At 55.6% G+C, this 26,780-nt stretch overlaps 2 protein-coding genes across 2 annotated transcripts in view; both read left to right on the top strand.

The window, feature by feature from the left end:
* The first annotated feature begins 1,066 nt into the window (after positions 1-1,066).
* MMP9 (matrix metallopeptidase 9) lies at positions 1,067-8,440 on the top strand. Its single transcript, XM_058562584.1, has 13 exons — positions 1,067-1,307; positions 1,795-2,027; positions 2,362-2,510; positions 2,807-2,935; positions 3,025-3,198; positions 3,430-3,603; positions 3,978-4,154; positions 4,278-4,433; positions 5,244-5,517; positions 5,641-5,780; positions 6,127-6,277; positions 6,370-6,473; positions 8,131-8,440. Exons 1-13 carry the CDS (start codon positions 1,170-1,172, stop codon positions 8,247-8,249), a joined length of 2,118 nt encoding a protein of 705 aa, XP_058418567.1. The 5' UTR covers positions 1,067-1,169; the 3' UTR covers positions 8,250-8,440.
* Positions 8,441-11,144: 2,704 nt separating this feature from the next.
* The window catches only part of SLC12A5 (solute carrier family 12 member 5), a 34,982-nt gene continuing 19,346 nt past the window's right edge, over positions 11,145-26,780 (top strand). The window contains exons 1-6 of the mRNA XM_058562583.1: positions 11,145-11,271; positions 24,209-24,303; positions 24,607-24,738; positions 25,134-25,280; positions 26,079-26,133; positions 26,629-26,759. Of these exons, the coding sequence (XP_058418566.1) occupies positions 11,151-11,271; positions 24,209-24,303; positions 24,607-24,738; positions 25,134-25,280; positions 26,079-26,133; positions 26,629-26,759 (681 nt within the window). The 5' untranslated portion in view covers positions 11,145-11,150. The remainder of the gene's footprint in view (positions 11,272-24,208; positions 24,304-24,606; positions 24,739-25,133; positions 25,281-26,078; positions 26,134-26,628; positions 26,760-26,780) is intronic.

The raw sequence follows: 26,780 nt of genomic DNA, 5'->3' as shown, positions 1-26,780 counted from the left end.
TTGTCCTTCCCAAATAATGCCTCCAAGAAGGCAACAGTAGTCCTGCTCCACACTGGTTGGCTGGGAAGAGGGGATGGAGGGAGGCTGCTGGTTATTGGCATGAGTGGTAGTAGTTGGGGCTGGAGCTTGTGCTGGGTGGAGCAGGGCTGGAGAACCGGAACGGCTCTCAGAGATTATTTCCTCCCTGCCATTTTGCAGTTGAAGAGTCCAAAGTCCAGAGTGGGGAAGGCATTTACTCTAGGTCACACAGCAATTTAGAGCCCAAGACCCTGGTCTCCAGATTCCACGTTGGAATCATGGTCTTGGCTCCGATAATTAAAAGCAATCACAGCCATCTATTGAGGACTTGCAACATACACTGTAGTATTTTATGTGTTTGATCTCATTTTATCCTCACATCAGTTTAGGGACAAAGGACCCTTTTTTTTTACAGCTGAGGAAACAAATTCAGAGTGGTGAGAACATTTGCCTGAGGCCCTCGAGGAAGAGAGTGATGCCATGTCTGCCGGCTTCCAGATGCCACAAACTCCCCCCTTTGCTGTCCTGAAGGATTCATCCCTTACAAGACAGGAGGCTGCCCTGGTGGAATTCCCCAATTCCTGTCTTGCAGAGCTCACTCCTTCTGCCCCCAGGTGGAACGGGGAGAGGAAGCTGAGTCAAGGAAGGTTTCCAGGGGGAGACATGAGGACAGAGCCTGTGAGTGTGGGGAGGGGTCCACGGAGGGGGTCTGACCAGGAAGGGGGATCACTAGGTTCAGAAAGAGGCCTCAGGGAGTCTTCCATCACCTTCCCTTAGGCTGACCACCAAGGGCCTCCAGATGCAGGGCTCAGGGAGTCCTCCAGCCTCGTCTCCCTTCCTCCCTTTCATACAGTTCTCACAAGCTCTGCAGTTTGCAAAATCCAACCCTTCCCCTATGGGCTTGTGGTTTCCTGTGGGTCTGGGGTCCTGCCTGACTTGGCAATGGGGACTGTGGGCAGTGGGAAGAGGTGGGGTGGTGTAAGCCCTTTCCTTGCCTTCTCATGCTGGGGCTGCCCAACACACACACACACACACCCCATCCCCTGAGTCAGCTCCCGCCTGGCAGGGAGGGGCGGGGTCACTGATTCAGTTAATAGCACCTCTTAAAGCCCCCACAAGGGCAGCTGCAGCCAGACACTGCTACTCTCACCATGAGCCCCTGGCAGTCCCTGGTCCTGGCGCTCCTGGCACTGGGCTGCTGCTCTGCTGCCCCCAGACGGCACCAGCCCACCGTGGTGGTCTTCCCAGGAGACCTGCGACCCAACCTCACCGACAGGCAGCTGGCAGAGGTAGGCAAACACCCCAGTCTAGAGTTGGGGAGGGCTGGCCAGGAGTCCCATGGAGGGCACGGGGCCTCAGAGGAGACATTTTGGGGCATGTTGGGGGTGATGGGCACGTCTGGAGAACAGAGGCGTCCAGAATCAGGCACTGGGGGACCTGTGGAGGCTCTGGGCTGTGACGGACAGGAATGGGCTAATGAGAGTTTCCTAGGTGGGCAATGGGAAATTGAGGGGGCACTGGAGGATTCTGGAGTGGGCATCGCTGGGGTGAACAGGGGTAAACTCTAGGGGGCCTTGAGGTAGGCATGGCCAGGGGCATCCAAGGGTGGGAAGGGGCAGAGGATGTCTACAGGGAGGGAAGATTCTTGGGTGGGCACAAGCAATGGCATCCAGGGGACCAAGTCCTGGGTACACTGTCTTGTTTCTAGTCCCTGTGCCCAGCAGGGCAGAGAAAGGGAGTCAGGGCTCTGGCATGTCTCTGCCCCTCCATCCACAGGAATATCTGTACCGCTATGGCTACACTCGTGTTGCCGAGATGACTGACGATAATCTGTCCATGGACCGGGCGCTGCGGCAGCTCCAGAGGCGCCTGGCCCTGCCAGAGACTGGCCAGCTGGACAGCACCACCCTGGAGGCCATGCGTGCCCCGCGCTGCGGCGTCCCAGACGTGGGCCAATTCCAGACCTTTGAGGGCGACCTCAAGTGGCACCACCAGGACATCACGTACTGGTGCGCGGCTGGGCCCCGCGGGGGCGGGCAGGCGGTGAACGTCCTGTTTTAGACCCATCCCCGGGGCTTCACTAAAGGTGCAGCCGGGAGCAAGCGGCTCCACCTCTGAGCCTCCGTTTCCCTTTCGGGGAAATGGGCCGTGCAATCTGAATCCTCCTGCCAGGGCCGTTCTGAGCGTCCAAAGAGAAAAACGCGTCTGCAAGTGCTTTCTAGATGAAAACGGGGAGCGCAGGGAGTGTGGTGTATGCCGAAGTCGCTGAGACGTGGGATGTCGCTGCTGCCCGGGTTCCCGCCTCTCACTTCTGACCTCTATCCTCCTGCCTTTCCCCAACAGGATCCAAAACTACTCGGAAGACTTGCCGCGCGACGTGATCGACGACGCCTTTGCCCGCGCCTTCGCCGTGTGGAGCGAGGTGACGCCGCTCACCTTCACCCGCGTTTACGGCCCGCCGGCCGACATCGTCATCCAGTTTGGCGTCAGGGGTGAGAACGCGAGGAGGGGAAAGCCAGGAGGGTCTAGCACCGGGACAGGGGAGGGAGGACCAAGGAGAGAGTAGGGGCGACACTGGACCCGGCTTTCTCTTGCCTGTCCCCGCAGCCCTGGCCGCCGCCCGCCCTGTGGCGCCCCCTCCAGCCCGACACGGCACAGCGCGGGGACGCAAGGCTTGCACAGCTGCTGCGCGCGGGATTTCAGCCCGCATTCAGTCCAGCGCCCTCGGGCAGCGAACAATCTCCGCGCCTGTGCTCGGCTAACTCTTTTTCTCCACCTGCGTCTTCAGAGCACGGAGACGGGTATCCCTTCGACGGGAAGGACGGGCTCCTGGCACACGCCTTTCCTCCCGGCCCCGGCATTCAGGGAGACGCCCACTTCGACGATGAAGAGTTGTGGTCTCTGGGCAAGGGCGCGGGTGAGATCCTGAGCCGCCTCGGCCCCCATTCCCTTCTCTTCTCACACCCGTCACCAGCCGCCCTGACCCGGATCCCTCTCTTCCTGCAGTGGTTCCCACGTACTTCGGAAACGCAGATGGCGCCGCCTGCCACTTCCCCTTCACCTTCGAGGGCCGCTCCTACTCCTCTTGCACCGCGGACGGCCGCTCCGACGGTATGCTCTGGTGCAGCACCACGGCCGACTATGACACCGACCGCCGGTTTGGCTTCTGCCCCAGCGAGAGTGAGTGCGGGGTCGCGGCGAGGGGAGGGGGCGCCCGCTACCCTGGAGGGTCCAGAACCCTAGGTTTTCATCCCAGGTCTGCCACTAGTGCTGTGTGGCTTTCGGGTCACTCTTGTTCTTTGGGCTTAGTTTTCTCATCTGTGTAATGAGGAGAGGGGGGATGGAGGACACAGGTGGTCTGTGGGTCCATAAGCTCATGGAGCCTTGGGATAACCCTGTGGGCCTCCCCAGGACTCTACACCCAGGACGGGAATGCGGACGGCAAGCCCTGTGTGTTTCCCTTCACCTTCGAGGGTCGCTCCTACTCCACCTGCACCACCGCCGGCAGATCCGATGGCTACCGCTGGTGCGCCACCACTGCCAACTATGACCAGGACAAGCTCTATGGCTTCTGCCCAACCCGAGGTACCTCTGTCCCGCCTACCAGATTCAGCCTCGCCCCCTAATTCCACACTGGTCCCCAAAATGTGGCTCCTCCACCCATCAGTCTGTCTCTCCTCTCCTCATTGGTCCTCAGGACCACCATGACTCTGTCCACCGTCACCACAATCCCTCCCCCCGATTTCTAATTGCAGCCACTCCATCCACAGTGGCTTGGCCTTTTAGCCAAGCCTGCTGCCTCTTCCTTGAACTCCAGTCCCCAGGGCCCACCCACCAGCCTAGCCTGGCCTTAGATGTGCCCCACAACACCCCCTACGCTTTAGAAATAGCCACCAAGATTCTCTAGCTCCTTTTTGGATCCCCCCACCTGGCTCACCCAAGGCCCTGGGTCTCTCCAGTTGACTCCACAGTGAGCGGGGGCAACTCGGCGGGGGAGATGTGCGTCTTCCCCTTCATCTTCCTGGGCAAGGAGTACTCGGCCTGTACCAGAGAAGGCCGCAGTGATGGGCGCCTCTGGTGTGCCACCACCTCAAACTTTGACAGCGACAAGAAGTGGGGCTTCTGTCCGGACCAAGGTGGGCAGGGTTCTGAGGTTCCCGACCTGGGGGCCTCGGCAGGGCAGTGCGGGGGGGTGGAGGGATGGCAGAGGCTGGGAGCTCGGCCCAGGGCTCATGTCTCAGGCTCCCTCTTTCCTCCAGGATACAGCCTGTTCCTTGTGGCAGCGCACGAGTTCGGCCACGCACTGGGTTTAGATCACTCATCCGTGCCAGAGGCACTCATGTACCCCATGTACAGCTTCACCGAGCAGCCCCCCCTGCATAAGGATGATGTGAAGGGCATCCAACATCTCTATGGTGAGGTTGTGGGGCAGGAATGAAGGGAGGAGAGAGAAGGACGGAACCCTGACTTAGTACAGGAGAATAGGGAGCAGGGAAAGTTGGGACCTCAACATCCATCTGGGGGAGAGCCAGATAGATGTCCGGTCAGTGCTTGGAAATGGTGATAAAGAGCCCAGACTCTAGAGAAACAGACATGGGTTCAAAAGCCAGTCCAACTACTTCCTGGCTAGAGGACCTTGGATATGTTACATCACCCCTCAATTTCCTCATCTGTAAAGTGGGGCTAATAATAGTACCTGCCTTATAGGGTTGTTAGGAGGTTTAGATGAGTTAGAATAATGCCTGGCATACAGTAAGCACCATATATGTGTTTGATATCTTTATTATCATCACTTGTCATTATCATTAGTATTATTTCCTCATGTAGAAAAATGGGGATATTAAAGAAGCTAATTCATAGGGTTTTATTTGAAGATCAGCAAGCTAATGTGAGTTTACACAGCTCTTAGCACTCAGTTTGAGTGCTCAAAAAACACTTCTTTCCCACCAGCCTGGGGGAGTGGTGGTGGGGTGTTTCCTGCCTGTCTTGTGTTCATAGGGCCCAGCCAGGGCCTGACACAGCCCAGGGATTGGATAAATATGGCTTGATGAAAGGTGAATCTGTGAAAAGAAGCAGCCTGCCTGTGGGTGGGGGAAGTCAGGCTCCAACAGCTAAAGTGAGGAGAGTGAGTGCCAGGGGCTCATCGATAGGTCTGGGGAAGCAATATTCCATGGGCACAGAGAGATGCAGGCATATGGGTTGTCTCATACCGTCTCTCTTTTCAGGTCCTCGCCCTGAACCTGAGCCCCAGCCTCCAACCACCACCACACGTGAACCCCAGACGACAGTCTGCCTCACAGGGCCTCCCCCTACTCGCCCTGCAGAGCGCCCCACTGCTGCCCCCACAGGCCCCCCTTCAGCTGGCCCCACAGGGCCCCCCAGTGCTGGCCCTCCCACGGTCCCTACAGTGCCTTTGGGTCCAGAGGAAGATGTCTGCAACGTGAACATCTTCGACGCCATTGCGGAGATCGGGGATCATCTGCATTTCTTCAAGGATGGGTGAGGGGGCAGGGAGGCGCGGTTGAGGGAGGGGGTCTGGAGGAGGGACCTGCCTGTGCCTCCTCGCACACTGGCCTCTGGTTCAAGGTTCAGTGACCCGCTGTTCCCTTTTCACGTTCCCAGGAGGTACTGGCGATTCTCTGAGGGCAAGGGACGCCAGGTGCAGGGCCCCTTCCGTATCAGGGACACGTGGCCTGCGCTGCCGCACAAACTGGATTCCGCCTTTCAGGAGCCACTCACCAAGAAGATTTTCTTCTTCTCTGGTTAGTTTCCTCCTTTCTCCCTCCCCCGTCTCCCCGCGTCCCCCACCTCTCCCCGCCATCCTCACCAATCTAGGAAGACCAAGAGACCGAGGACAATCCCTGGACCGTCTTGCGCAGATTAGAAAAAGGCGCCCCCTCCTGGCGAATGCAATTTTGTGGGGGCTGCATTTCAGGTCCCCCCTTCGCCGCACCCTCTCGCCATCGTCCCCAGCGGCTGGGCTCCTTGGGCACAGACCGCTGGCATGCCGGGGTCGGAAAGGCCTCGCTGGGTTCAACTTCTTGACATTCAGGGAGAATGTGTGCCCCCTCCCTACCCCCAGACCCATGTGACCCTTTTCCCCTGCAGGCCGCCTAGTGTGGGTGTACACGGGCAAGTCGGTGCTAGGCCCCAGGCGTCTGGACAAGCTGGGCCTGGGCCCCCAGGTGGCCCAAGTCACCGGGGCCCTCCCGCGCGGCGAGGGTAATGTGCTGCTGTTCACCGGGCAGCGCTTCTGGAGGTGAGAGCCGCGGCGGCCGCCGGCAGGGGGAGCCCGGGCGCCGCTCGCCCGCCTGCCGGCTCAGCACCTGCCTCCTCGCCGCCTTCCTGCAGGTTCAACGTGAAGACGCAGATCGTGGAACCCAGGAGCGCCAGCCGCGTGGACCAGATGTTCCTCGGCGTGCCCTTCAACGCGCACAACATCTTCCAGTACCGAGGTGAGGGCTGCACTCCGGAGTCAGGGGCGGGTCCCTCCCGGAGACACCTCCCCTGCCTTAGTGATTGGTCAAATTTTGAGCGAGAAAGAAAAAGCCCCTGGGGGTCGACCCCGTGGCTTAGCGGTTGGGTGCGCGCGCTCTGCTGCTGGCGGCCGGGTTCGGATCCTGGGCGCGCACCGGCGGACCGCTTCTCCGGCCATGCTGGGGCCGTGTCCCACGTGCAGCAACTAGAAGGATGTGCAACTGTGACATGGAACTATCTACTGGGGCTTTGGGGAAAAAAAGGAGGAGGATTGGCAATAGATGTTAGCTGAGAGCTGTTCTTCCTCAGCAAAAAGAGGAGGATTAGCACGGATGTTAGCTCAGGGCTGATCTTCCTCACAAAAAAAAAAAAAAAAGAAAAAGCCCCTGGAGGTTGAGGCAAATGTCCCTGCACAGGTAAGTTCCCTATAGAGTTAGGGACCTTCCCCAGCTCATACAAGGGCACAACCAGAACTAAGGCCCAGATTTCCTGTCTCCCCGGATGGAAGCTCTTTCCCCTACAGTATGGGACACGTGGTTTGCCTGGAGGCTCATTCCTTTATTAGACAATATTTATTAAGTGCCTATAATGTGCCAGGCACTGTGCTGCCGCTGAGGATATGGTGATAAATAAGACAATTCATAGCTGTGTGTCTTTAGGCAAGTGACTGCTCCTCGCGGAGCCTCACTTTGACCATCTATAAAATGGGGATGACAGATGGAGTTATACTTGCTTTCTGTTTCGCACCGCTCACATCCATCAGTTGGCAAGATCTGTTGATTCTACCGCCAAAATAGTCCCTTTTCCCCGTCACCTTTGCAAACACCCCAGTCCAACCCACACTGGTTGTCTGTGAGTAGAGGGGCTTAGGAGTGGAGGGCAATGGTTTTGGGGGGTGACTCCACACCCCTTCCAAGGTCAAAGAAACTAACATGATCTGCCCCTGCCCCTGCCCCTCCTACTGCCCTCCCACTACTCCTGTCAATCTCTTTGCTCAGCTCCACCCACACCGGCCTTCTGGCTGCTCTGTGAACACATCAAGGTCACTCTTAGCTTGGGGCCTTTGTGCCAGTTGTTCCCACTGCCTGGGAGGTTTCTCCCAGATTGTCACCGGCTGCCTCCCTCTCATCCTTCAGGTCTCAGCACTAAGGCCACCTTTTCAAAGAGCCCTTCTCTGACCCTCATTATCTGTTCACTTACTTGCTTTTATTTCCCTCATAGCTTTTTACGTTGTCAAAACCAATCTCATTTATTTACACTTTCACCCCATCAGAGTGTAAGCACCAGAAGAACTGAGAGCCTGCTTGCATTTTTGTCTGCCGTGTCCCCAGTGCTTTTCACAGTGCTTGGCACGATGCACATTTGTTGAACGAATGAATGGATTTGTTGAATGAATGAATGAGTGTTGAATGAATTGTTCTGGGCACCTACTGTGTGGCAGGCTCTGTGCCCTGCTTTGGACATCAAGGTTTGTGCCCTCCACCGTCTCTGTGGGGGAGACAGAGGTGTCATGTGAAAACCTTGGAAAGATCTAGAAAGGGTAGGAGGGATGATTGTAAAGATCTTGCTCCTGTCTCTGTATGTGTATGTGGGAGGGTTGGAATCACCGCTCTTGTACCTGCCTCTCCCCTGCAGAGAAAGCTTACTTCTGCCAGGACAGCTACTACTGGCGTGTGAGTTCCCGGGATGAGGTGAACCAGGTGGACCAAGTGGGCTATGTGACCTTCGACCTCCTGCAGTGCCCCGAAGACTAGGGCTCCCCATCCTGCTTCAGCACTGCAGTGTGGGTCCCCATGGGGGGCCATCCCGATGGAGAAGGAGCCAGTTTGCCGGTTACAAACTGGGGGGTCTGTTCTGGACGACAGAGAGGAGGGGAGGTGGGCTGAGCCCTCTCTTCCCGCTTCTCTTTTTGTTGGAATGTTTTTAATAAACTTGAATTCTCTAACATTGAGGAGCAGATTTCTTTATGTATGTATGCATGCAGGTAGGCATGTGTGTACTCATGTGTTATGTATGTAACTGATACAATGCTTACTATGTACCAGGTGGTGTTCTAAGCCCTTTATAAATACTAACATTCAATTCTTCCTGTTAGGGAAGTATAATGTGATTATTCCTATTTTACAGCTGAGGAAATGGCCAACCTATTAGTCATTCATCAAACATTTATTGAGCCCCTACATGGAGCCAGGCCCTGTGTTGAGCACTGGGGGTAGAGAGATGAATTGGACTATGTTTCTGTTCTCAAGGACCTCTCAGAGATCCTCAAACTTTAGGGTGCAAACGAGTGCCCTCAGAACTTGCATAAAATGCAGACTCCAGGCTCTGCCCCCAGAGAGTCCAACTCAGTTACAAGGGTGATTTTGTGGCCAGCGGGGGTGGGATCACACGTGGAGAGTGTGCAGGGTGTGACCCTCTATTCTAGAATAATGGTGTGTGTAATTCTGGGTGTCCTTGTTGAAGTCAGGAAACATTTCCAAGCCAAGATGACATCTGACCTTGAACTGAATCTGGAAGGATAAGCAAGAGTTTCTTCCTGCACAAGGAGGACTGTCTTCTTAGAGGGTAATTTACCAGGAAACATTAAACCTAAAAATGTGCCTGCTCTCTAACCCTTACACGGGTGCGCACAAAACAACACACAGAAGCATGTTGATTGCAGCATTGTTCGTACAGTGAGCAACTGGCCACAACCTAAGTGCCCTGGGGTGAAGCAGTGGATAAAGAAAATATGGATTATATACACGATGAGAGCAGCACCCCAGTACGGTGCTGACTACAGGCCAGGCACTGTTCCATGTGCTTTCTGTGTGATAACACAGCTAATCCTTAAAACAACACTATGAGACACGTAATGCTCTCACCTTATAGGCACTATTACTATTGGCATCACCCCCCACCCCCAATTTCACAAATGAGGCACAGAGAATTACACAGCTCACCTGAGTCTCATAGCTGGTGAGGGATGACAGTGGGGTTTGAATGTGGGCTCTTGAGGCAAATGCTGGGAGATGAGAAAAAGCAGGTGGTGTTTAGGGAGCCACAAATGGCTCAGAACTCGTGTGTGGTTTTAGCAGGTGGATGATAGGGGAGCAGAGAGGATTCTGGAATGGTTGAGATAGGAATGGTGGTCTGGATTAGATGAGAGAAGGTCTGAATGCCAGGCTGAGGAGTATGGATTTGACCCCACAAGATAGGAGAGGGACTTGACCGAAGGGTTGGGGCAGGTGAGTGGAGGTGAGGGGCTTGCTCAGGTTTGATCATCTCCTGGACCCACAGCCCAAGTGGGAGTTTAAGCAGGGGTTCAGAGAACTTCCCCCTGCGCTTCCTCTGGGTCAAGCCCCTCTCTCTTGACTCATCCATTTCTCGCTCAGGAATGACCCATCCCCACTGGCATACAAACATTCCTTACGATGGCTTGTCTACAATCTTTCTGGACCCCTGACTCTCTCTAGATACTGTTCTATTTCTCTACCCTCTCACCCCCTTCAGTAACACTTCCTCAAAGGACGGTCTCTACTCATTGTCTCCACCTCCTCAATTTTCATTCTCTCCTCAACCATTTCCAGCCTGGCTTTCACCCCAATACACCACTGAAATCACTCTCATCAAAGCCACCTATGATCTTCCTGTAGCCAGACGCAACGGGTGCTCCTTTGTGTCGTCCCGCACTGTCTCTCGGCTCGTTTGACGCAGTTGATCAGACCCTTCTTCCTGAACTGCTTCTTCACTTGGGCTCTGGGACACCCCTTACCCCTGGTTCTCCTTCCCCCTCACTGGCTGGATCTTCGTCTTGCCAACCTCTACATGATAGCATGTCTGTGCTCATCCTTGGACATCTCTGTGCACACTCACTCCCTGTGATCTCGTCTAGCCGCACAGCTTTAAATGGCATCTCTCTGCTAAAGACTCTGAAATTTATATCCCCAGCCTTACCCTCTCCCCTGAGCTCCAAACTCGCATGTCCAACTGCTGACTCTTCGTGATCCTTAGGTGACTAATAGGCATCTCGACCTAACACGTCCAACTGAACTCTTGGGCTCCACATTCCAAACACGCTTCTCCATCAGTTTTCACCACCTTAATAAGAGACAACATCATCTACCCTCAATCAAGCTTAAAACTCGGGCAGTCCTAAAATCTAGGAATCTGTTAAACTCCTTATTCTGGTACAGTTTCTCAATCTCGGCACTGTTGACATTTTGGGCCAGATAATTCTTTGTTATAGGGGACCGTCCTGTACATTGTAGGGTGTTTGGTGACTTCCTCCAGGAGGTAGCGGGATCCATGGAAGATGACACACCCACTCAGCGTCAGTCGTCCTCCCCTACCATGGGCCTCAACGTTGGCGGTGGGGGATGAGCGCAGAGAGGTGATGGTGAACCTGCGGCTCATAACCAGGCAGCCTTGGTGCAAGCCTAGATGGTGCAAGTGGCCTCTATCCACTAGATGCCAGTACCACCCTCCCTTCAGTTGTGACAACCAAAAATCTCTCTGAACAGTGTCAGCAGAGCGGGCACTAGGACCCTGCGCGGCGTCGCGTCCGGCGGGGGGCGGCGGGACCAAGAATCCGCTCTTTCTGCCTCCCGGAGCCGGGCTGCGGCCACTTGTGCGATCCGGGCCCGGACCGCGGCCGCGCGGCCACTTTCTGCATCATGAGCCGCAGGTTCACTGTCACCTCGCTGCCCCCTGCGGGGCCCGCCAGGACCCCTAACCGAGAGTTTCACCGGCATTCGGCCGCCGATCTCGGCCACCTCTCCGCGGAAGACGCCAAAGGTAGAGGCCGCAGGGGGCGGGGCCTGCCGGAGCGGGGCGGGGCGAGAGAATGGGCGGGGCCACGGTGGGCGGGTCTTCTGTTGGAAAGAGAGAGGCCAGGACTGGGGGCGGGGTTCCCAGCCCAGGGCCAGATTGGGGAGAGGAGCTGAGACCTAGTGGGACAAGGGGGAGGTGGGATGGGCAAGTGGGAAGGGAGGGGCCAGATTCGAGGTGGGCGGGGCCACAGGGAAGAGGGTGGGGCCAGAGGCGAAGGGGAAGATCTTGTGATGGAGGGGCTAGGGTCAAGGGGAGTGCTGGGCCGGAGGGCACTAAAGGGGCCGGGTCATCTCGGGTAGGGGGCGGGACCAGAGGGGGGAAGTGGAACCAGGGAAAGGGGAGGGCCATGTGATTAAGGGGTGGGTCCAGAGCCAATGGGAGGAGGCAGGACTAGCTTGGTTTGGGAGCAGAAAAGGGAGGGACGAGAGAGGAAGGGATTGGGCCAGGAGAAGAGGGGTGGGGTCGAGGGCGGGAGGAAAAAATGAGTCCAGGTCTCTGAGGCAGGTGCTGGGGCGGCTTAGCTGGTCATTGCTGCCTGGCAGATCCCCAATCCTCTGCCTTCCTGGAGGCGTCGCGGACAGCGCCCAGGGGTCCCGAGAAGAAGACGGGAGAAAGAGAAGTTAGTTTAGCAGCTAGATACTAGGAGCGCTAAATTCTCTGAACTAACCCTTGGGTCCAGTCCCGACCTTCGGGGACCCACTTAGTTGCCTCTGCTCCAGCTCCAGAAGGGTTGGGTGGAGCCAGACCAGGCGGGATTGGGGGCGGATTCCTGGAGGGCCCAGTGCAGTGGTCTTGTAAGGGAAGTTACACGCAGGGTACAGAAGAGAGAGGAGGGGAAGGATCCTTTTAGCCTTCAGTGAAGAATTAGCATCCTGGATGCACACACAGTCTCCTCCTCGGGGGGGGGGCACTTGTTAGGGGTCCCCTCCTTGGCTCTGTGCCCCTCAGGTTAGATGGAAGGTGGCGAATTCTCTTGGAGTGGCCCCAGTGCGGGGAGGAGGAAGAGCCTCCTCGGGCCGCCAGGGGTCGCTGCTGAGCCGCAGGTGAGCTTACCCTGACCCCAGCGAAACTACCCACCAAAACCCTTCAGGATTTTGTTTGGCGAACCCCCTCATTGTATAGATGACCAAACTGAGGCCTAGATTTCCACAGAGCTCCAGCCCCGTGAACCAACCACCTCCTGGATGTGGCCACTCGGATTTCTTGGGCTCCTTCCACTCTTCATCTTTCCCATAATCTGTCTGCCCTTTTCTCATTTTCATGAATGTCCTTACTATCCTTACAGATTTTGAAAGTCAGAACTCCAGGAGCCATTCTCAACGCCTCCTTTTCTCTTCCCACCAGATCTAATTGGTCCTCACGTCTTGGCCACTCCACCTCCAAAACTTACCCTGAATCTGACCACATCTCTCCTCCTGTCACCCTCACGCTGGTCCCAACCTTCATCATCTCTCACATGCCATGACCACAGCCTCCTCATTGGTCTGCCTGCCCCCAATCCTGTCCTAACTTCTCTCCGCACAAGCTCCCCATCACTTGCAGGATAAAGGCCAAACCCTTTAGTCTGTCATTCAAATTCTTTCCTTGTCTGCTCCTGGTATACCTGTCCATGTTCATCTCCCCACCTCCATTAGCCAGGGGAACTCCTACTCACTCTAAGTTATAGCTCATTTAACCCCTTCTAAAACCTTTTTGACTTTCCCTTGCTCCCAGGCAGAGCAGTCATTCCTCTTCTGCCCACCCACTGCAACATTAGAGCACGTGTCTCAATGGGTGGAAGTTATTTACTTGTGTCTCTCCTGCATCTCAAGGGCAGGGGCCATATCCTTTTATCTTTGTGTTCCGAGTTCCAAGCCCACAGCCTGGCATTGAGTGGGTGATTAATGCTCATCAGATGAGAAGGGGAGTGGCTGTAGTCTCCTACTTCTCCTACCCTTGCCTTCTCTCCTACCATTCCGCATCCCCTGGCCTGAGAATAAGATGGCCCTCTCTCTCATCCCAAGGTGCTTGCTCAGCCTTCCCATTCCCGTTTCCAAGCTCCTGCATGTTGAAGTAAAATACAGCTCCCAGTTTTGGGTGTGAAGGTGTGTGCGCAAACTGGACGTGAATCTGGAATGTTGTGTGCTTCTGGCCAAGGCGGGGTGTGTGTGTCTTTGTGTGTCTTGAAGGAGGAGCATCCCACGCTAGCTCTGATGACCTGTGGGGTGGTCAGTGAGTCAGTGCTTGTGTGTGTCACTGTATGTCATTGTGTTGATGGGCATGTTGATGTGTGCATTTCTGTGTTTATCTGTGGGTGGGTACCTGTGTGCAGAGTTTATTGGAAGTTTCATCTTGAAAATGATTTGGGTGACTTTTAACTTCTTAGGCCCTGAGACAGACTCCAGCACCTCCTCCTTAGTAGGTCATTGCATGGGGAAGTGGATAAGGGCTCTCTAGGGAAACCCAACGTCTGGTGGTATCTTTCCTGTTCTTATGTTAGCCCTTGGCCCCGGGGAGATGCTCTCTACACTTCTTGTCCTCACCCAGGCCCACAGGGAGAGACGGCAGCATGTAGAAGGAGGGGGAAGGGTTGGAGGAGGTTTTGCAAGTCACTTGTGTATGAGCATTGTCTTTCATTCTGGACCAGGGGAGTGGAGTTTGCTCCTGGAGGTGCTTCGTGCTGCCAGGGGTTCAGCTATAAGTGGAAACACGACTTACAGGGGTTAAAGAAGCAAGTCAGAAGCTGAGCCTAGAATCTACCACTAACCCTGGGCTACAGCTTCCATACCTCAGTTGCCTCATCTGTACCATAGGAAGACTGATGGTGACTTGGATGGATAGAAGTGGACCCGGGACCAATTGTTACAACTCTGAGCTACTCTCTCATCCCCTTACACTACTGCTCGCTGTGCCTTAATTTATCATGGAGAAGACAGGGCACTGAAAAGAACCCTGGGTCTGGGTTAAGACTAACAAGAGTTGGGATGTGTCCCCATGGAGTAAGGGGGAGCCAACTTATGCTAGGGGGATGGAGCAAGACCACAATATTGGCCATCCACATTCTAACTCAGGCTCTGTGGTGTGGCCTTGGGCACATTGCTTCCCCTCTCTGGGCCTCAATTTCCCCGTCTGTGGTATAAAAGAGTTTAACAGGAAACTATCTGAGGGTCTTTCTAGCCATAAAATTGCTAAGATTCTTTGTGATCTAGTAGGGTGAAATTCTCTGCCTCTCCCACACCCAAACCTCATATTTCAGTCTCTCTATCTGTAAATTGGGAAGAATGACACTGAGTTATTGGTATAAATATCTGGTCTGGAGATCTCCTGCCTATGTAAGAAGTTCTCCAGTCACCCCCTCCTCAAACCAGGACTCAGAACCTCATTGCCCAGTACCTCAGCCCAAGGTGAGCCCTGGGAATCTCCATGGCAACAAACTGGTTATGAACAGGGCTGCAGTTGCCATGGTGATGGGCTGCTCTCTGTCTCTCTTTCTCTCTCTCTTTCTCATCCTCCTCATCTCCCCTCCCCTCTTCTCAATGAACCAGAGCGATCTTCGGGCACTAGCTCTCCAGGTGGGGTGTGGGTGGGGGGTAGGTGCAGTCAGAAGGGGGTCCAAATTGAGAAAGAGGGAAGATGGGTTGAATCTGTAGGGGAATGGGGAGCTGTTGGGGTGCCATTGCCATGGTGACAGGGCTGCAGCCTGTTAATTAAGCCCCTGGTTGCCACGGAGACGATGGTGGTTGACGTGCTCTGTGGAGAGCCCTGGGTGTACGGGGTATGCTGTGCTCTGGAGTCATCAGTTCACTGAGAGGGTTTGAGGACTGGAGGACAGGGCATGCAGGTAGGGGAGAGAAGAGTAAGGGCGGAGTTCAGGGCCTTGGCTCTGTAAGGTCAGAGCTGGGGGTTGGTGGGTTAGGTCGTGGGGGCAATATAGAGATAAGAATAGATAGGGATTGAGCCACTGGGAGGAACACTGTCTGCCTCCTGTGGAAAGAGGACCCAGTCAGGTGGCTGCAGCTTCCTCCAAACAGTCCCTCATCCTGGTTCAGTGGATGGAGCCTTGGGCTGGAGTTCAGGGAGTTGGCTTCTAGTCCCCAGTCTGCCACAAGTTCACCCCATGAAGAAAATTTGTACCTTTCCATTTCTAGACTCCAATTTCCCCATAAATGGGGAGTGGTAAAAAATAATTTATAAAATCTCTTCCAGTTTTCAAATCCTGATACTTAGGAGGCAGCATCTCTGAACTTTTTTTCTCTCTGAGAAGCATAAGGCGGGAAGGGGGATGAATATTAGAGACTCAGAGTTAAGAAATAGGACCCTGCCCAGCCCTGTGTCTTCTGTTGGCTTAATGAGAGGGTTCCCCTAGCCCTAGCTCTTCCTAGGGCTCTGGGTGGGGATGGGTTGCTGAGCTGCCAGCCGTTTTCCCGGGCCTCAGGGCTGAGGGTCACCTTACTGGTGACCTTACTGGCCAAGGCCAGGCTGGCAGTGCAGGAGGTGCCTGCAAGGTGTTTTCTCAAAGCTTCACTGCAGAGGGTTGGCCTGAGGCCAGAACAGTGACCAGTCTCCTTGAGAGGTGGGGGATGTGAATGGAGGGTCTGGGGTCTCCCCTTGGGACTGGCTCTTCACTTGGTGAGGGCTCCTCAGTAAGGGCTCCATGGCTTTGGTCTGAGATAAATGGAGAGAGCACTAGGAGTTTTCAGAGCAGGAAGAAGTCTCATGGATTATGCAGCCTAACCCTTTCATTTTAGAGATGGAGATACTGATTCCCAGAGAGAGAAACTCAGTTTCGCCCAGGGATACACAGAGTTTTGGGGCAGAGGACAGGAGAGCACCACTATCTCCTGAATCCCAGATGCCTCGTGAGATGGGAGCTCTGGTGAGGATGGACAGATGGGATACCCAGGGGAGGAGGAATCATTCCTGCCTTTACCTCTACTCCCTTGGTATCTAGGTTCCCCTGTGGGTGGGCTCAGCCCCTGAGTGGCCAGGACTGTGGACCACAAATGAAGGGAAATACACCCAGGGGAACACCCCAGACTGATTGCTGAAAAACACCAGCATCTAATTTAGTTCACAGCGCTTCTCAGATAAACATACTATACGTTTTACTACGTTACCTGTCTCTGCAGAGTAGTGGAAAATCATAGTGCTGGTGGTATGTGCGTAGTGGAATGCTTAGAAATTCTTGAACACTGGCCTACCCACCTTCTATCTTTTTAACCCTTGCCACCAATCCAAACTCATCTCACCATGTTTGTGGTTTTCTGTCTGGGAGAGCCAATCCACACCTTGTCTGAATAGCTAGCTCTCCACCCTGAAGAGGCCTTTGAGTGTCCACAAAACCCAGTGGCAGTGATACCTTATTGGTGGATCCCTCACAGGCCCCTTTTGTCACCTGCCCAAGACTCTGTAGTTGACTCAGCCAGAAGCCACTGCCTAGTGTATACAAGGGAATCTGAGCAGTGGGCCCTGTCCGTTGTTCTGAAACATCAAATCCTATAACCAGGTCTATAGTCATAGAGATGGCTTTTTAGGACCCTTGAAGGTCTTCTGGGCCCACCTTCAGTTGCAAACTGAGAGGCCATTCCAGTCCTGCAGCTCTGAAGCCTGACTACAAGAAAAGGGAGAAAGCTTATCTCAGACCCAGTCCCTCTTCCTTTTTGAGGAGCCAAGAATCGGAGGCTGCTGAGTGGTTTGGATATGACTGCATCTTTGTCCCTTCTATTGGAGGCAGGACCAGTTTAAAAAGAGGTTATGTCGAGGAGGAGAGTCCTAAACTGGAATAAAACAAACTGGATTCTAGACCAAGTTCTGCCAGTCGCTGGCATTGTGACCATAGGTAGTCATTTCCCTTTTTTGGGCCTTAGCTTTTTCATCTGTAAAATGAAAGCTGTGCATTAGATAAGATGATTGACCTGGTCTCCTCCAGCCCTGGAACTTTCCTGGAATTTAGAGGGCTAGTGGGGGCCAGAGTGAGTCTGAAAATCGTTTCCCCTTAATCTGCTCTCACCCTTGGATGTTTAGATATTTTGGAGACTCAAAGGGTCCAAACCTCTGATGCTGCTTCCTAAGATGCCTCCATCACTGGCTCAAGCCTGGGTTCTAGGGGTGCTGAGTGGTCCCAGGACAATCAAGCTTCTGGGGGACTGGTGTCAGGGGAGGGGGAGGAACACAGAGAGCATGTCAGCTCTGGAATCCTCAGAAAGCAATCCTGGATTAGGGGATTAGACACTCCTGCCCCAGGAGAAAATCTGGTCCCAAACTGACAGGCGGCCTCATTCTCCCCTCCCCCACTCTGTCCCTAGCTAGCCTCAACCAACCTGCCCTCCCTAGAGTCTGCACCATGCCTGGTGGGGAGTCAGCGCTCCCTGGAACCTCACTGCTGCCTTCTCTCCTCACCAGATCTCCTTCCCAGGATCATTCCATAGTCAGAGGGCCCCTGTCTGCAGACTCCAGTGATTTGTGTGGGGGGTGAGATGCTAGGATTTGTGTTGGTCTAAACACAGTGAGAGGGCTCGCTGCAATTCCTCAGGCTCCACTCCTCTCATTTGAAGATAGGATGAGCCAGACAGTTCAGCCCAGTGACCCTGAACACCCCTGGGGGCAGCACAGGGCTTCAGTTAAGGGCTCCAGCCTCTATACACCCGCAGCTCCAACCTCTTGACCAGCGATATGGGAGAGGGTCTGGTTCTCCACCCCTCTTCAGGGCTGGCCTTCCCAGCTTTGCAGACAGGCTCCCCAGGGACCCATATTCCATGGCGCCCCACCCCCGTTGCCTCAGTCCCCTCATCTCCTCCCTAGGGGTCACCCCAGACCCCCAGCCAGGCAGCCGCTGCGGGGCCGCCTCCCCGCGGCCGCGACCTAGTTCCCTGCCGTTATTTTTAGGGCGCGGGATGGCACCTGCCCACGTGCCGGCCCCGCCTGCGCCAGAGAGTGGGGGGCAGGCAGAGCTGCGTCTGCTCAAGAGAGGCGAGGCCCCCGTTCCCCGCAGCACCCCCTCCATCCCACCCGTGCAAGCCCCCAGTTTTTGTGCGTGGGGCCGCCAGGCATGCTGTGCCCGCCCTTCGTCCCCTCTTCTTCCTCCCTCCTGCTCTCCCCCCACAAAACCCCGCCAGTGGCTCACGCCTCCTGCATACGGGATGAGGTGAGCAGCGCCGCCGCTGAGAGGGGGCGCGCGCGGGTGTGAGCGTGTGTCCGTGTGCGAGTGTGTGTGCGCCGGGCGGGCGGGCACTGCAGCTTCTTCCTCCGTGGAGCGGAGAGCGAGAGAGAGCTAGAGCGAGCGAGAGAGCAGCGAAGGCGGGCAGAGGGGCGCGGGCGAGGCGGCGCAGCCATCCCCGGGCCCGGCGCCGCGCCGCCACCATGCTCAACAACCTGACGGACTGCGAGGACGGCGATGGGGGAGCCAACCCCGGTAAGCAGCTATCCGGGGGCGGCGAGGGAGGGGGCGGCGAGGAGAGGAGGCAGCTCTGGGGTTAGAGGCAGAGCGGGGGCCGCCTCTTTCAGAGAAGAGGCTGGAATTGACCGGGCGGTGGGCGCCCTCGGCGGCCTGGAGCTTTGCTCTATTGGAATGCGCCAGGCGCTGTCCGAGGTGCTGGAATGCGCCGCGCCCGGGGGCAGGGCTGGGGGGCCGAGGGCTTGCCACTGCCCGCGGCCCGGGGGCAGATGTGGGTTAGCTAAGCGGGGGAGGCGGTGGAAAGGGGATGGGAGAGCTAGAATGGGCTGACGTGGAGCTCGACGGGCGGGAGGAGGGCTCCTTTTCCCAACATGGGACCCCGGCGTCCTGGCGCAGAGCGTTGACCGGCGGCGCGGTGGAGGGGGGGCGCAGTCTGCGGCAGTCCCTTGCTCTGACACTTCCAGCTGAAAGGTGGGGGGAAGGTGTCTATGGGGGGTTGGAGCCATATGACAGCCCTCGTCCGGGCTGCGATGTCTCCTTAAGGGTACACTTGGTGCAATCCGACCCCCTCCCCCAAAGCTGCCCGAGTTCCGACCTCAGACTGAAGCGTACCTCTCCGAGATTTTCAGCTCTACTTTGCGGAATCTCCCTCTCCCACTCGCGTCCCCGTAGGTTCCTATTCAGGACGGAAAGCAAGATCACCCTCCTGTCTTCCCTCTTTCCCCTTCCTCTCGGTACCCGGAATGGCAGTGAGGCTCCCAGGGCGGGGCGGGGGGAGTCTTTCTAGTCAGCTCTGCTAGCTTCCCTAGTGAGGCCTCAGGAATGGGGTCCCAGCGGCTGAATCCCCGGCGCCGCGGCGCGGACACTGCGGACGCGCTGCGGTGGGTGCGGAGACACGCTAGGAGCCGAGGGGCTTGGAGCAAGTCCTTTTCGCTGCTCCCGCTCTCCCCCGCCCTCCTCCGCGGCTTCCCCGCTCCTAGGTCTTCGGGGCCAGCCACCCCCTCGGGCTCCCAGGCCCCCCGCCGCCCCCCAGCGGTCTCAGCCATCCATCACGGCTGTCAACCGCCCCCACCCCCCACCCTCCAGCGGCGCTGCGTCCCTTGCGCACTAGCGCGCCTCCAGCTCCAGCTGTCTGCGCTCAGCGCCTTCAAACGCTCCCCTGGGCATTGCTTGACCCTCTGGGCAGAGACTCCTGCAGACCTTCCCGGGGGATGGCCAAAGGGCCCTACGAACTGAAAGAGTGGGGTCTTCCAGGGACTGACAGCCTTGACTTGAAGTCCTCCAGATCCTGGATCCAAGTCAGAGCCAAGTGACCGCTTGGAAAGGCTGTGGACACCAGGGTCCCCGATTCTTTGTCTGAGACCTCTTCTTCCTCCCTGGGGTTGAGTTGGTATACAGGGGTTGGAACTACCAGCTGGCCAGCTCACTCATCTCCCCGGTGACCCTGGGGTTGCCTCATCCCACAGCTGCCCCCCTCCCTAGCAGGCTTGGTCTTCGGGGGGAAGAGGTTTGGCAAAGTCGAGTCTGCAGCAGCGCCAGGAATCCTGACACGGTGTCCGGGGAACGAAGGGGGGTCATTTCCATCAGGGATCCCCTTCAGATGCTTCCACTCTGAGAATGGGGCCTCAGCCTGAGAGATAATCTCTCTGCCCCTCCCCACCCCAGACACAGGGTCTGGTCTGATCACCCCAGCCCCTGCTTTCTTTACCCTGAGGTTGGCGCCTTACTGGGCCTCTGGATTTCCATGGGGTCTCAGGAGGCCTAGAAAAGAGGCATCTATATGTGTGGAGCAGAAGTCGAACTAGGAACCCCTAGTTTTTCAGTTTTACCCCCTCCCCATTAGCTTCTAGGCTCTGAGTGTAGCGGGCTATTCTGGAGACCTTCTTTCTCTATATAGAGTCCAGGACCTGGAACTAGAGTGGCCAGGACCCAGGTCAGGTGTTTTGAGTTCCATTGGCGGCTGGAGATGGTGGTAGGGGGCTCTAAGGACCTGCTGGGCTTGAAGGAAGAGGGACCACCAGACTGAGAACCTCTGGGATCTCTGATCCTAGATTCTTGGGGATGTAGGGGCGGACTTGAGTGCTGATCTCGGGAAGGTGGGAATGGCCCGAGTAAGAGGTCTCCTGTGGACTAAAGAAGAACCCAAGGATATTGTCTCTGGCCCCCAGGTCCCTTTCCCCTTGGGGTCTGACGCCTCCCCCACTACCCCAATCTGGCTTGGGGATTCCCCCAGGCCCCTGGCTGAGGCTCCTTAACCCGCGCCGTTCGCCTGTTTCCTCCCCGGGAGCTCTGGCCGCTGCAGCTTAATTGAAAGCCGATTCGGGCTGAGAGCTCCCAGGGGGCGGGGGCGGGGGCGGAGAGAGCTCAGCCTCAGTCTGGCCCCGACTCTCGCGCGCGCTACTCGGCGCTCCCCCATCGTCCTGACTCCCGGCTCTGGGGAATCAGGGCGAGTTCCCCCTTCGCAGTCCTGCTCCTTTGAGAACTCATGAAGCTCACTCCCTCCCCCTCAACCAGTGCTCCTGGCGTTCCAGGGTGGGGACGAAATCAGCCCTGGCAGACGAGGCCGGGGGCCTGGCGTCCCATCCAGACGGCAGGTGGAAAGGCAGGGCTCAGGACAAGCCTGCCGAGCCACCCCCTCCCCTTCCCTCATCTCTTGGCTGGGATCCGGCTCGGAGTCTGGCTCCGCGTTGCGCGCCGCGTTACATAAGCGGCTGCGGGCGCGTGGCCGGCTCGGCTAGGCGCTGCGCTCTCTGCCCGCGCGGTCGCCATAGAGACCGGCGCCGGGCTGCCTAGATGCCGGGTCTCCGACCAGGACGCCCCCTTTCCCGCCCAGCACGCACCCGGCGCCCCCAGGAAGAAGGAGAGGCTTGGGAGGGGGAGTGAAAGGCAGAGAAGGGCTGTCGTGTCTGGTTGTCCTGGCCCTAAGAGCAGACGCCGCGGGGAGAGGGACCCAGCCCCACAGGACACAGGGCCCCTAAATCTTGTGGCTGGTGTGGGATGGGAAGCCCGGGCTAGGTGGGGCACCACGAATCTTAATAATAATCATAATTGTAAGAGTAGCAGCAATAGCCACACTTATGTACCAGGCAAATCCAATAGGCGTTATTTTATTTAATCCCCACAAAAGCCCTATGAGTTAAGAACACTGTTATTCCTTTGCAAAAGAGGAAACAGGCTTAGAGAGTTGAAGCGACTTGCCCAACGTGTCGACACAGCCAGTGAAGCTGGGACTGGAACCCAAATCTCCTTGACTCCAGCTCTTTTTCTTAACTATTAAGGAATGTCTTCTCATCTCATCCCCCCTCAAGCCCTCTAGTTCCCACCATAGTGTGGTGAGAACATGAGGCATCTTGTCAGCATTTTAAAAGGAGGAGGAACCCGTCTCACTTTTATTTCTCCTGTTCTCTGGCCCTAGACAGCTCTTCTGAGACTCTGGGGTCAGGCAGAGAGGATGGGGGAATTTACTTCCAAAGACTTCTTCCTGAGCGTCTATTATGTGCCAGGCTCCCACTGGGAGGACAGGTATGCTATTTCTAGGAACTCACAATAGTGAGGAGAAGAGAGAGCTGGTGATGGCCCCCTGTCTGGGGACCAGGAGTTCCTGGCTTGATGGATGGGGTGCACGTGGTGGCAGGAGACAGGGGTTGGTGGGTTTCCCCTGAGCGGTAAGGCATCCCCTCTTCTTCCTTCCACAGTTTTGAGTCAGGATGAGATTGGATTTATAACAGGTCTGCTCTGGGGATAGACCCCAGCTGGGACCTAAGGAAGGTTTCCAGGAGGTAGGGAGGAGAAGGATGGGGAGGATTTGGACAGATGGAGATGGAGAGAGAGAGATGTCAAGAGATGAGGGGACAGGAAATTCAGAAGATATAGGGCCTCAACTTCACTTCGGATTTGGTCGTTGGGGAGTTTCTTCACGGTCCAGAGAGATGTCAACTACTGGGATTTGGTCCTGAAACTGAGAAAGTATGATGGCTGAAGCCAAGGGAATGTGCCTATGGGAGTCACTTAGATTTCTTTGAAAGGACCCTCTCCTTGATGCCCAGGAGACTTTCTCCTTGGGTGATCTTGTCCAGATGCATGGTTTCACACACTTCCTGCACACCTTTTCATGGGTTACCCCCATCTCTTTCCCCTGCCCAGCCTCTCTCCTGGGTCTCAGACTGATCCGTATATCCAAGTGGCTACTGGACATATTCACTTGAGTGTCCTCTAGTGCCTCACCTTTGACCAAATTCAACATCTTCCACACCCCCAATCTCCTCCTTGTTGAAAAGCACTATCACCATTTACTTGTGCTAGAAACCATAGGCATTATCCTAGATTCCTCCTTCCTCCGTCTCCAAGCATAAAATACGTGCCAATAATTCTTGAGTCTGTCCATTGTCCTGCCTTGCTCTGGTGTGGGTCGTCATCAGCCCTTGCCTGGATTACTGAAAGTCCCTAACTAGCTTCTATATTGTTCATCTAAAGGCCAGAGTGACTGCCTTAAAATACAGATCTGTTCATGGCACTTCTTTGCCTGAAACTCTTCAGTGACTTCCCATTGTCCTCTGGATGAGGCCTAAAATCTTTAACATGGCCTGCTCATTGTTAGGACCCAGCCCACACTTACCTTCCCAGGCTCATCTTTTCACCTGCCTCTCCTCCTTCTGGAGTGTGGCCCTCCCTCCATGCCGCTTCCTCAGACTCCAGCAGACCAAACTTCTTTCAGCATCTCTAACCCACTCTGCTCACTCTCACCTCTGGGCCATTGGACATGCTGTTCTGCCGCTCTATCTGCCTGGAACGCCCTCCTGTCTCCCTCCCAGTCCAGCTCTTACTCATCCTTTGGTTCTCAGCCGACACATCACTTCCTCTGGGAAGCCTTCTGTGACCTCCCAGGCTGTGCTGAATGCCTCTCCTGTGTTCCCACAGTTCCTTATTCATCTTCTTACCACTCTGGGCTGAAAGTTCCTGGTTACTGCTTCATCTCCCTTGCTCTTGGGGTCCCTGAGGGCAGGGACGATGTCTTACTCTGTATTTTCTTCCCCCACCTCCCCGTGCCCATATTGGCACATAGTAGACATCCAGTAAATACATGTTGACTGAAGATGAATGAGGGGCATAGGAGATGCCAAAGGAGGTCACTTTTCTAAGAAGTGGAGCATCCTTGGGGCCTTGGGCTATAGTGTTCTCTGCCTTCCCTCCAGGAAAGAGCATGCCTCCACCCCAAAACACCAGGATGGGCCCAGTTATGATCAAAGAGGGAACCCTGGAGAGTCTAGGGTGCCCTGGTAAATGAAGTAGGACCCCCAAGTACAAGGAAGTACTCATACATTCTTTAAGTACCTGGTACATGGCAGGGGGTGCTCTAGTCTCTTTATACGTGCTGTCAACTAAAATTCTGCAAGGGAGGTAATATTAGCTCCATTTTTCCAATGTGCAAACCGGGGTTCGGAGAGTTAAAGTGGCCACATGGCTGCATTGGCCCAGGCCGGTGGATGACAACCAGTTGGTCCCAGGCCCCTGACTCCTCTGCCTTCTCAGGTGATGGTAACCCCAAGGAGAGCAGTCCCTTCATCAACAGCACCGACACAGAGAAGGGAAAGGAGTATGATGGCAAGAACATGGCCCTATTTGAGGTGGGTTGATAGGGTACAGTTCATCTCCCCGTTCATCAGCTACTCCCTCCCTCGCTAGGGAACAGTGCCCTCCTTTCCATCTCTCCCTCAGGTCCACCTTCTTCCTTGAGCCTCCCCCATCCTTCCTTCTTCTTCCCTTTGCTCTGTACTCCCCTGCTTCCCTCTCCTTATCTGACCATCCTCTTTCTCAACCTCAATGGTTTGCCCTATGTGTCCCCATCTCTTTCTCTGCCTCCTACCATCTGGCTTACCTACCCCTCCCCTACGCCACCACGTCCTAACACTGCCACCCTCCCTCCACAGGAGGAGATGGACACCAGCCCCATGGTGTCCTCCCTGCTCAGTGGCCTGGCCAACTACACCAACCTGCCCCAGGGAAGTAGAGAGCACGAAGAGGCAGAAAACAATGAGGGTGGAAAAAAGAAGCCGGTTCAGGTGAGGGCCTTGGGGAAGAAGGGGTGAAGGAGGACGGAGGTATGGATGGGAGAAAGGACGGGGAAGGAAAAATGGATTCAGATGAAGGGTGGATGATGGAGGCAGAAGAATAGGGGTTGGGGGCTAAGGAGGGGAAGGGATGGGAGATGAGGGATAGAGACGGAAGGGAAGAGCGAGGGGTTGGTTTGAAGAATAGGTAATGGAAGCACGAAGGCTGGGAGATGGGAGCACGAGGGGAGGAGGCAAGGGGTATAAGAGTCAGAGGGAAGAGGGATGAAGGCATGGGGATAGAGAGGAGAGGAAACTGGGGGATGGAGGGACAGGGGAGAGGAGTGGGCCTGGGGTGTTGGTAGCGATTAGGGGGCTGCAGAAACTGACGCTGGCCCCCCTGGCAGGCTCCACGCATGGGCACCTTCATGGGCGTGTATCTACCGTGCCTGCAGAACATCTTTGGTGTCATCCTCTTCCTGCGACTCACTTGGGTGGTGGGCATCGCAGGCATCATGGAAGCCTTCTGCATGGTCTTCATCTGCTGCTCCTGTGTGAGTGACACTCTCCCCTCTCCCACCCCCTGACAGCTGGGGCTGAGCAGGGACCTGGGGGTGGGGTGGGGGGAGCATGAGACCTGAGCTTTTTATAGGAACCACTGCATATGGTCTTTGAGAGTAAATTAGGTTTGACTGGTCCTTCCTGTGTCTCATGGGCTGGTCCCTGATGGCTGTTAACCAGGTTTCACCTGGATCTGTTTGTGTGTGTAGTAATACAGATTCATTGATGAAAAAGATAGGCATACAAAATAAAATTCACCTATAATCCCACAATAGTTAATGTTTTGGTAGGTCCAGACTCACAAAAAATGGGATTATGTGTAACAAACAGCTTTGTAATTGAATTCTTCCCATCCTCTCTAAAAAGTCAAATATTCACTAAACATCTGCTTCTTGCCTTGTTTACCTTTCCTCACACACGACCTGTGAGCCACCTCTGCGTGTGAGGTAGCCAGTGCTGAAGCCAGGAGGCCTGTTTTATAGATGGAGAAACTGAGGCTTAGAGAAGTGAAATGACTTGTCTCAGGTCAGACAGCTGCTCAGAGGCCAAGCTGGGATTTCCAGAGCTCTCTGATGCTATAGCTTGTGTTTCTTCCATGTGCATGGTGAATAAGAGGTTTTCTTGACAAGGAGGACTTGGCAGGAGTAGAAGTTGGAACAGGACCAGGGAGAAGCTCAGCGGAAGAGGACTTATGGGCCTGGCGGGTGTTTATGGGGCATAAGGTTTGGCCTCTACCCAGGCCACTGCGGCCCCCAGCCCAGCCACCACTGTGATGATCTCTCTCCTCACAGACGATGCTCACGGCCATCTCCATGAGTGCAATTGCAACCAATGGTGTTGTACCTGGTATGTGACTGGGGCTTCTTGGAGGGGAAAGGGGCCTGGATGGTCAGGAGAGGGGGCTTGGAGAGTTGGAAGGAGGGACAGTGTCCTGGGCTTTGGGGGCCATCAGGACCCAAGAGAGGCAATATTGCAGACCTGGGGCTGGGCTATGATGTTTTTGGGGTAGGTGGGGGCAGCCGTCTTAGGGGAAGGGAGGGAGGCATTTGATGGTGTTGAATAGGGCAATGTAGGATCTCCTTTTGCCTGAGACCCTGCTCTCCATCATCCTATTTTCTGAGCCGTGACCTCCTTAGAGGGGTAATTAGCAACATGGTAATTAGTGCTGCAAAATCCACTCAGAATGGCTGGCTGAAACTCCCTCCAGTCCTAGGGCTGCAGCCTCCATGGCTCAAACGCCCAGAGCAACTCCCTTCCCACCTCTATCCCTGAGCACCCCTCACCCCCTGCGGCAGCCCAGTGCCCCTCGAACCTCTTCCTGATACTAGGTTCTTTCTGCAGCTGGCGGCTCCTACTACATGATTTCCAGGTCTCTGGGCCCAGAGTTTGGGGGCGCCGTGGGCCTCTGCTTCTACTTGGGCACTACCTTTGCTGGGGCCATGTACATCCTGGGCACCATCGAAATCCTGCTGGTGAGAGGGGCCGAGGAGGAG

Source organism: Diceros bicornis, chromosome 19 (genome assembly GCF_020826845.1).
Source record: "Diceros bicornis minor isolate mBicDic1 chromosome 19, mDicBic1.mat.cur, whole genome shotgun sequence".
Classification (NCBI taxonomy): Eukaryota; Metazoa; Chordata; class Mammalia; order Perissodactyla; family Rhinocerotidae; genus Diceros; species Diceros bicornis.
Note: the sequence above shows the minus strand (reverse complement) of the source record. Positions and strands in the feature narration are given on the sequence as shown.